We start from the raw sequence: 10,969 nt of genomic DNA on the forward strand, positions 1-10,969 counted from the left end.
CAAACTCGCCCAAGGATGACCAAGGTTAGGCTGCCATCATGAATCTAGGGTCTGCCCATCTTGTCACATGTATAACCCTAGACCTTCCCATTCCTATGAGCACACCCCTAGCTCATCCTCTTCCTGTTACACTTATGCCTATCATAGATCCCCTTCCTACAATGTGTATGCCTATTGTACTGCCCCTTTCTGTGACGTGTGATTCTGTAATGATGGCCCCCGAAAGTGATATAATGATTGGTTAGCAATAAAGAAGGGCTCTCACCCTGGAGTCTCGCCCCGGCTCCCAGGGGCCCAAAAGGCTCCCCAGTTCTCCGGTTCTGAGGCTGGTCCTGCTCTCGCAGCTGGGTTCCCCCCACGAGGACCACCAAGCGAGGTTGAGGTGAGCAATGCTACTATGAGTTGTGTCTGACTCATTACTTGACTCTATCTCTTACCTCTCATGCTCTCTGTGACTTTACTATAATCTTTACTTATTATCGCTGTACAATTGCGCCTACTGGACCTGTGATGATTTGTGGGGGCCCCCCACTGCCTTTACCCTACATTCTCTTGGAGTTGTACCTGATCTTACTACCAGTTTTCATTTGAATCCATTGGGGGATGGGCCGGTTCTGCTTCTGTTTCTTGGCCAGGAATCTCTTGATCCTGGAAGTCTTATGAGACGACATGGTGAAGTCGGAGAAGCACCACACTCAGGATGGCGGAGAAAATGAGAGAGCTCGTTCTTGACTGCTTAAGTATTGAAGGCTGACAACCCTAAACATCTCTTCAGTTTGAACTGAAATGGAAAGAAGTAGACAATTGCAAAGTGAAAGGGTAGATAAAACAAAAATAAAACCAAAAGACCCTTTATTGATTATTGAGATCAGAGGAGGACCCATATACCATTCTAAACCAAGTAATAATAATAATAAAATGTGGATTGACTGAATATTTGGTATCTACATAACTAAAACTAAAAAAACTATTTTGCTGTGCGTGTGTGAGTGAGTAAACAGAATGACATGAATTGACAGACGATTCTGGTGTTACATAATACAGTAAAATATAAATGAAACCTAAACACCAGCAAAGAGTTGGTGTAAATTCAATTAAATATTTATACTCTATACAACAGATCTTTTGTAAAAGGCAATATTATAAACCAGAAGCCTCAATAATAAAAGGGAACGTAAATGGGTTCATTTTTATAATAATGCACCTAGGTAAATTATAATCCAACCCAGTTGCCAACAGGTGACTGTGATATTATATAATAAGATGATCCAGTTGTGTTTAAACTACCATTGTATGTTAACTTGAAGATATATACAAGTATAGGGGTAGAGTCTAGCCTATCAATCAGGCCACAACCTGATGGTGACTCCTTGTGGGCTTGACCTTCTGATAAGGAGGACCCTGGGAACCGCCCCTTCTCTCTCTGCCTTTATCTTCCTCCTGGTTGACCCTCCTGGTTGAGCCCTGAAGATGGATTCACAAGACGTTGTACTCACCAGTCTGTGATCTTCATGCATTTTGCATCATTGCATGGGGCTATGAAAGTCTGAAGAGGGACTTATGGACTTGTTTTCCTGATGTATAATTAGTTCTTGATATAAAACTTGTGTTAGTCCAGTTGACTAGAGAAACAAATTCATAGACACTCATATGTGTGTAAGAAAGAGCTTTATATAAAAGTGCAATTGTAGATTGAGAAACATCCCAGCCCAGTCCAGATTAAGTCCATAAGTCCAATATTAGCCCATATGTCCAATACTAGCTCATACATTCCTCTTTAGACTCACACAGTCATGCAATAATGCCTAATGTAGGAAGATCATAGGCCAGTGGATAGAAAGTCCTGTAGATCCAGTGGCTGTGGAAGGATCTCGGCGTTGATGTGGGTCTCCACGTGGCTCCTCCAGCTCCAGGGCTCTGGCTCCATCAATATAGTTCCGTGTGGCTTGTAAGCAGGAATGTTTAGCAGAGAGTGTGTGTGCCCTGCCTCCGGAGAGCTATTTTCCTCTGTTGTACCTCCAAAGAGGTTATCAAGCTGCAAGCTGGTTGGCAGGCTAAACTGTTGGCAGCAAATTATGTAACTACTACAGACCATCCCTTGTCAACTTGACACTTTCACACAACTCTCTAGTCATACATAATTTTCAAACAATAATAAAATCATATCTGTACCTAAAAGGTTAAAACTAAAATGCATACAATTTTTAAAATGTGCCACCCTCATTTAAGCATAACATTCTATAAGTGAACAAACCGAAAATATTCTATATTTATGCAAACACCTGCACCATATGCTGATGAACATATTTCCCCACCTATGAAAATTTGTAAGCCAGACACTTCATGCCTTTATCCACCCAAATTTGGGTATCCAATTTCTATACTGCCCACTTACATCAACCCAATGCTGTAAGGAGATAATCATATTCTTTGATGTGAAGAATTTTCATTCCAGTTATCCATAAATAAGTCAAATCAGGACAGCCCATCCATAAAGTCAGCAGCAATATGCACCAGTTCACAGACTCATAAATCTCTTCATCTGGTTGAGTTCTGGTCAATTCAATGTGAGCTGCCACACTTAGCCTCACCAGGGTGCCCATTGGTTGCCTTGATGTTAGACCATGGCCCCATCACAAATTCTCAACAACCCCAGCCCCCTTGGGCTAGGTCATGCTATCGAGGTCACACTACTCTATAAGCATCAGCCCAGCCAACCCACTCTAGTCCTTCTCCTCTAGTTCCTGTAAACCAGGTTCATGGGTGTCATTGGCCAGACTCAACTCGTCTCTTTATTACTGCATTTTCCCACTTCCACTCAACAAGTGGATCCAGGTGGTCACCTAGCAAACATTTCAGCCTGACCACAGGTCCCTTTAACATTCAGTCCTAGATAGTTTTCTTCATGGTTCCAGATAGTGGTGGTGGTTGGGGTGGGGGGGGGATTAAAAAACTAGAGGAAAGTTGTGTGTTTCATTGGTGCTATACTGCACCTAGAGTGGTTCAGCTCTTTCTTGTGACCCTTCATTAAGAGGATGTCCAATTGTCTACAGATGGGTTTGGGTCTCCACTCTGCCCTCTCCCGCACTCACATAGATATGACTTTTTGTTTTGGGTCTTTGATGCCTAAAACCTGATCCCATCAACACCTCATGATCACACAGGCTGGTGGTGTGCTTCTTCATGTGGGCTTTGTTGCTTCTCAGCTAAATGGTGTGTGACTTCTTTTTGTTTCAGTGAATGAAGAGGGACATGAAAGACAACAATTTGACGCCTTAGAAGAGGCGAAGAAAAAACGAGGGAGGTGCTGTCAGACATCCAAACAGATGAGTTTGAAAATGTTTTCCAGAATGGAATCTCAGATTTGACAAATGTATTAAGTGTAATGGTGAGTACTTTGAAGGTGATAAGGTTGTTTTGTAATAAAATTTAAATACATAGCTTTGAAAAAAAAATCCACACACACTCCTTTCTGGTGTGATTGTTCACTATCTAGGCCTGTCTATTTTCTGGCTGAAAGTTGATCTCTGGGGATGAGTTCAGCTCCAGGCTTGAAGAGTATCTAAGGGTTACAATCTCAGGGGTTCCAGAGTCTCTATGAAACCAGAGTAAGTCTGGTCTTTTTAATTACTTTGAGTTTTGTTCTACCCCAACCCCCATCTTTCGCCCCTCTCCCTGTCTAGGGCTTTCTACTGTGATCCGGATCAGAGCAGTGGGGGGCAGCTGGGCACCTTTCAATTCTTCTGGTGCTGTTGGCTTTGCCATTTTCTATTTTCTCCAGATTTTTAGCAGGAAACAAAAGTAGTTTTTTAAAAAATAATTTTATTGGGGCTCGTACAACTCTTACCACAATCTATATATCCATCCATTGTGTCAAGCACATTTGTACATTTGTTCATCTTCAAGCCTTTAAGACCCCAGATACTACAAAAATAGTTTTCAAGGAAGAAAAAAATGTTTTCAATAGCGAAAAGTATGAAGAATAATATATCAAACATTCGTCTGTCTACCACCTAGATCTGAGAGTTGTTCAAGATTTTTCATATTTGCTTTGAACATTTCTATTCTTTGAAATTCAAAGATTCTTAAGGGTCATCATGATCAATTAGTATCTCATAGTCTGCAGAAGCAATGCTCTACATCCCTAGTAACAGCCGGACTTTTACAAACTTGTGAATCTAAGGTGCAACTACTGATCTTACTACAGAGCAAAGAAGAATGAAGAAAATCAAAGAGGCGTGGAAACAAGTCAACTGGACTGATGAATCATACAAATATCAGTCCTCACACTCCTGAGATCAGAATAACTAGATAGTGCCTGGTAAACTAGATAGTGGTAAACTACCAACCGCTCTGAAAAGGACCACATTAGTTGGTGTGAAAGGGAGTGGGAGGACAATTGGGTGGGGGGCACTAAAAAAAAAAAAGACCAGGTTTATAAGTCTTATAGATATGGGTAGAATGCCCAAGTCCGTGGCCTTTGTCACCTTTCACTTCTGGAAATGAATACATCCTACTGGCTCAATTTTCAGCCCACAGTAGAGAGGTCTATGTGGGGAATGATGACCCTAGGGAGGTACACACACAAAAGAATAATCAGCCATTTGAGATCAAAAGGGTGGCATTTACCTAAGGACGACGTTCACAAAGGTTAGGAAAGAAGAATGAATGGAAACAGAAAACATAGGGAAAAACTGGGATCAAGGAGAGCCTGTGTCCTTGTGGTGCAATGGGGTAAGCCTTGGCCTGCTAACTACAAGGTCAGTGGTTCAAAACCACCATCCACTCTGTAGGAGAAAGGTGAGGCTGTCTGTTTCCATAAAGATTTACAGTCTCAAAACTCCTAAGGAGCAACTTACTCTGTCCTGTGGGGTCCTATAAGTTGGAAAGGTTACTCCTTTGCCCAGGTATCTAATCTACATTCTGATTGTCACACACAGTTAAGGGTCAGTCCCTCATTAGTCCTACATGGTCTGAGACTGCCTCATAGCCCAATGGTCTGTTCCCCCATAGCCCAATGGCATATGGATTATTCTGACTCATAGCTATCCTACATTGTGTCTCAGAGGCTATAAATCTTGACAGGAGAAGATAGCCTCATCCTTCTCCCAGAAGTAGCTGGGGGTTCGAGCTGCCAACCTGAGGTCAGCAGTCCAATGCTTCCCTGACAGTGTCACCAGGGACTATGCAAATAAGGTACTTGTGGCCACCAGGGGGTTGGACAGCTTTCTAGAAATACAAATAATGTGCACAGCTCCCGTACGAAACTGGAACCAGTTACATTGCCAGAGTTGGTATCAACTCTGTTGGTATGACAACTCAAGTTGTCACCTCTCTGTGGGCCTAATGGCCTGGCCCCACCTACCGCATCCCGTGCATTGTGCTACATACATGCTCTCACCCCTCCCAGCCCCACCTTTCATGACTATGCTCAACACCAGACTCTTTTTCCTTGGTGGTAGTAAGTTTCCTCTTTCCACCTTATTTGCATGATCCTACCTGGTGGTATCACTATCAGGTCTAGAGGCGCCAGCCCATAGCTACCCAGTGCCCCTGCCACCATCCCAATGGACCTTAGGACATTTTGGTGTCAACTCCTCTGAAAGCACCAGGGGGCACGATCCTCACCCTGACATTCGCCATTGTGATGCCACCAGGTAGAATCATGCAAGTAAGATGAATGGACCCTACTCAAGGCACTGGTCAGTTTGGTTCTCCCACTAGGCTTAAATGAGTCATCCCAGAGGCGAAAAGAGGGGACCTCACAAGCACCAAGGAAAAAACCTAGTGTTGAGCACATCCTTTGGATCCTCAGAATAAGAGAATTGAGGGTCTTTGGACAGGAAGCTTATTAACAGAGTGGAGTATCACTGAACAATTATTGTCAGAGCTAAAGAGCTTTATAACCATTGCCTGAGCAGAGTAGAGATCTGATTAAGAGGTCAAGGTCTAGGGGCTAGAGGGTGGGGCAAGGGGCTGCCTGCAGATGCCGCTGAAGCAGCTACCCTGATTGAAGAATTGTTTCCTGAATCATTCTTGATCCGGAATTGTAACCTATTATTTCCCTAATAAACCTCACAACTGTAAGTGTGGTCTGTAAGTTCCGTGTGGCTATTGCATTGATTATCAAATCCAGCAGAGCAGTTGCCAATGCCACCAGAGGGACAGCTGCTGTCAGAATTGGTAAAAAGTTTGGAGGATGTATCTGACTCCACCTCATAGCAATCAGCCTTGGGCTGCTGATGCTGATAATGACTCTTGCTTCCACTCCTGAAATTAGGTCAGATGCTCCCTCCACACCTTTATGGCCTGCATAGCTCCCTGAAATGGGAGAGTCACTCTGGCTTGACTTCTCCCAAGTATCCCTCAGCTCCCACTCCTCATAATCCTGATCAGTCTGGGTCTTGAACGCACTCAAACTCAGAAGGCCTGAGCCGAGCTCTTCCAAGGCCTCTCCACAGTCCACTCAGCTGGCAGAGCAGCACCAGAGCAGGCAGTCGACTACACAACTCCACAGACCTCCAGTTGGAGAAGACAGGCAGTCTCCTTTCTTACTGCCTCCCCACCATGAGGGTGGGTTTCCCCTTCACTGCCTAGGTAGCACTCCTGAACTGCCAAGTCACACTATCTACCTGATGAGTCATCTAACCGATCTCATACACAGCCTGAAGATTTCCTTAATCCTCCCCCACAGGCACCTTTTTAAAAAATTTTAATAAATCATTTACTGGAGGCGCTTACATCTCTTATAACAATCCATACATCCATTGTATCAAACACATTTGCACACATGTTGCCATCATCCTTTTCAAAACATTTTCTTTCTACTTGAACCCTTGGTATCAGCTCCCCTTTTTCCCCTCCCTCTCCCACCCTCCCAACCTCATGAACCCATGATAAATTATAAATTATTATTATTTTCATATCTTACACTGTTCGCTGTCTCCCTTCACCCATGTTTCTGTTGCTCGTCTCTCTGGGGGAAGCTGGTTATATGTCGATCATTGTGATTGGTTCCCCTTTCTCCACCCGCCTTCCCCTTCTCCTCATGGTATCACTACTCCCATTTCTGTTCCTGAGGGGTCGGTCATCTGTCCTGGATTCTGCATGTCGAGAGCTCTTATCTGTACCAGTGTACATGTTCTGGTCTAGCCAGATTTGTAAGTAAAACTGGGGTCATGATAGTCGTGGGGGTTGGGGGGGAGGCGGGAGGAAGCATTAAAGAACTAGAGGAATGTTATATGTTTCATTGGTGCTATACTGCACCCTGGCTGGCTTATCCCTTCCTTGTGACTCTTCTGTGAGGAGATGTCCAATTGTCTTCAGATGGGCTTTGGGTCTCCACTCCAGCCCCCCTTGCTGGCATCGATATGATATGATTGTTTGTTTTGGGTCTTCTGATGCCTGATACCTGATCCTGCTGACACCTTGTGATCACACAGGCTGGTATGCTTCTGTTAGGTAGGTTAGCAAAGGGCTGGGAATGTCCGTTAAAGCGTGCCCAGAGGGCCAAGCTAGGGGAACAAAGGAGTGGCGACTGCACGTGCTCAGGGTTCCCACCGGTAGGCAGGGGTGGGCGTGAACTTGAATTGGCTCATCTAGCCAGGTGAATTCAATTCAGCCAATGGGGTCGATCAGTGGTCGTCCACCACGCCTCCCTGTGGAATCCTTGAAAAGGCAGAAGTCCGGAGTTGAGCGGCAGAGAGAGAGAGAATTCTGGCGCAGAGAGCTTTGGCAGGACGTAGGGACACTTGCGGGACGCCGAGCCGCTTCCGGCCAGGCTGCATGTCCGGGAGGAGCCCCTTGGGTGCCGTGTAAACCTGAAACTTTTTTTTTTTCCCCTGAAACTTATAACTTTCATAAAACTCACTTCGATCACGAACCAGGCTTTGGTGTGTCACGAGGAGCCAAGGACCGAGGTATATCTAGCTCCAGAGAGATCTAACACTTCTTCCATGAGGGCTTTGTTGCTTCCCTGCTAGATGGCCACTTGTTTAACTTCAAGCCTTAAGACCCCAGGTGCTATATCTTTTACAGCCAGGCACCACCAGCTTTCTTCACCACATTTGCTTATGCACCCATTTTGTCTTCAGTGATCATGTAGGGAAGGTGAGCATCACAGAATGCCATGTTAATTAGAACAAAGTGTTCTTGCATTGAGGGAGTACTTGAGTAGAAGCCCAATATCTGTCTGCTACATTAATACTTAACATATAAATATTTGTACATAGGCCTATATCCCTATAATTATATAGAAATATATTTACATATGTATGTGCCTGTATTTATGCCTCCGTAAATGTCTTTGCCTCCTAGTTCTTTCCTCTATTTCCTTTTACTTTCCTCCTGTCCCACTATCATGCTCGACCTTTCGCTATCAGTAATTCCTCTCAGTTATATTGCATTTGATCAAACCCCACCCACAGGGATTCTAGGACCTCCTTGCCATCAATTTTAGATCACTTTTTGTTCCCTTGTTCCTGGGTTTGTTGGCTCTCCCCTTCTATTCCCCCCTTCCCCCTCTCTCATGCCCCCTCCCCACAACTGTGGGTCCCATTGTTTTCTCTTCAGGATCGTTTATCCTGCCTATCTTATACAGAGAGATATGAAAGTCATAATGATTGTAAGGGAGAGTGATAAAGAGGCAGAAGTAAGCCCACATGCCCCTTGATAAGTGTTGCTAAGATATCTGGCCTCAATGGTCTTCAACTTTGTATTCTGTATTCGCAGTGAGGTAAAACCTTTTGTTCTTGGCCTAGGCCCTCAGCCCCATGACACTGATTACATCAAGAATTCGCATAATGCAGCCTATCTCAACCGCCTCTCTGACACGTTTAGTCTCTTGTTCCACTTCAAGTTGACAAAGTGTTATCTTTAAGTAACAATATCGATTTACAAACTAAGAGCATTTGCTTTTCCTTGTACTTATTTTTGCAGTATATTTTATATATAGTGATACTGGCTCCCCTTTTACCAAAAAATATGTGTGAGGTTTATTTTTTTATTTTTTTTTAATCAATTTATTGGGGCTCATACAATTCATCACAATACATAAATCAATTGTATAAAACACATCTATACATTTGTTGCCCTCATTATTCCCAAAATTCGCTTGCCTCTTGGGTTCCCGGAATCAGCTAAAATATGTGTGAGTTTTAATGAATTGACAAGCATTTAAAAAAATTAGTTGGTTTAAGGAAAACATTAGATCAATGATATCACAGATGATGTGGGGGGAAATAGTAAAAATGGTATTTGAATGACTGCAGTTTGTGGAAGAATGCCTTTATATAAAAATGAAAATATGTATAAGCTAAGATATATAACATGCCTAAAGTAGAGTCTGGCTTTACCAGTATGTGCTCATTAAATTCTAGCTATTCTAACACATAGGGAGCCCTGCTGGCACAGTGGGTTATGGGGTGGGCTGCCAACCTCAAAGTCAGCAGTTCAAAATCACCAGCTGCTCTTGGGGGTGAAAGATGAGGTTTTTCACACACATAAAGAGTTACGGTCATAAAGAGTTATCGTCTCGGAAACCCACAGAGGCTGTTTTACTGTGTCCTATAGGGTCACGATGAGTGGGCTTTGTCTCCGTGGCACTGAGGGAGAGGGCTCCACATGCTCAGTGGTTTGTTTGTTTTAACAGCTCTGTGGGTGTGTAGCTTACATGTCATGAAATTTCAATGTGAAACTCATTGGCTTTGAACAAATTCAGAGTTGTGCAACCAACATATACATTCAATTTTAGAATAACGCCATTACTCCCAAAAGACCCCTCCTGTCCATTTGCAGTCCCTCTTTCTGCCCCCTAACAGCAGGGAAACCTATCCATTTCAGTCATCTCTGTAGACTTGTCTTCTCAATTTGCCTTTTCTCCTACAGATAGACTCATGCAATACATGATCTCTTTTGTCTGGCCTCTTTCACACAGTATAATGTTTTGACGGTTCCAGCATAAATAACACTGCTATGAATACTCACAAGTTTTTATACAAACATGTTCTCATTTCTCTGGGAGAAATGCTCAAGAGTAGACTTGCTGGGCTGTATGATAAATTTATGCTTAGATTAGAAAGGGCTATGCTGTTTTCCAGAATCGCTAGGCCTTTTACGTACCTGGTAGGAACGCAGGAGGATGCCAAGGGTTTCCCATGTATTGTTTTGAATACATATGTGTGCTCACACTGTAACTACTATTGTAAAGGTGAGAAACCTGAGGTGGTCGGAAAGTTAACTAACTAGCAAGAAGTTCCACGGGCTGGCAAAGCCCGTACTGAACCTTAGCTGACTACAAACACCACACTTTTTCTGCATGGGTCTAGGTTCTGTGGTAGGTATATGTTTTCTACACTGGGGTTGAGGAGGTGGCTGCAGATTCTCTCTTGGTTCTCTCTAAGGCATAGGCAAGAGCCCTGGTAACGTAGTGGTTACGCATGGGGCTGCTAACTGCAAGGTCAGCAGTTCGAAACCACCAGCTGCTCCATGGGAGGAAGATGGACTTTCTACTCCCAAACTTGGACTCCTACCCTGTCCAAATAGGGTAGCACAGTCGACTTGATGGAAGTGAGTTAGAAGGTATAGACAGGAGTCCTGGTGGCACAGTGAATTATTACTCATTGGGCTGTTCACTGCAAGGTTAGCACTTCAAAACCACCAGCCGCTCTGCAGGAGAAAGAGGAAGCTTTCTTGTAAAGATTTACAGACTTGAAGCCCACACAGGAAGTTCTAGCCTGCCTCACAGGGTTACTCTGAGTTGGAATGACTCGATGGCTGTGAGTAGGGTGCTGTTAGAAGACACAGACACAGAGATCAGGTGAGCAATGCGGCCTAGGGCCAGGGAAGGGTGTCTGGGCTTTTTGACTGCCTGGTCCTGGGTGCCAAACCCCCGGAAATGACTTACGTGAGTCATGTGTTTCTTGAAGCCTCATTCAGGTTAAGGAATGACACAGCCGTGAGCAAGCTGGGT

General features: G+C 44.0%; 1 protein-coding gene across 1 annotated transcript; it reads right to left on the reverse strand.

Annotated features, from left to right (window-relative positions):
- Positions 1-542: 542 nt before the first annotated feature.
- Positions 543-674, reverse strand: LOC115871327 (60S ribosomal protein L39-like). Its single transcript, XM_030887012.2, has one exon. The coding sequence runs from the start codon at positions 669-671 to the stop codon at positions 543-545; it is 129 nt and encodes a 42-aa protein (XP_030742872.1). The 5' UTR covers positions 672-674.
- Between the last annotated feature and the right edge of the window lie 10,295 nt (positions 675-10,969).

This window comes from Echinops telfairi, unplaced genomic scaffold (assembly GCF_000313985.2).
Source record: "Echinops telfairi isolate 266 unplaced genomic scaffold, ASM31398v2 ScPeMD7_5592;HRSCAF=6446, whole genome shotgun sequence".
Classification (NCBI taxonomy): Eukaryota; Metazoa; Chordata; class Mammalia; order Afrosoricida; family Tenrecidae; genus Echinops; species Echinops telfairi.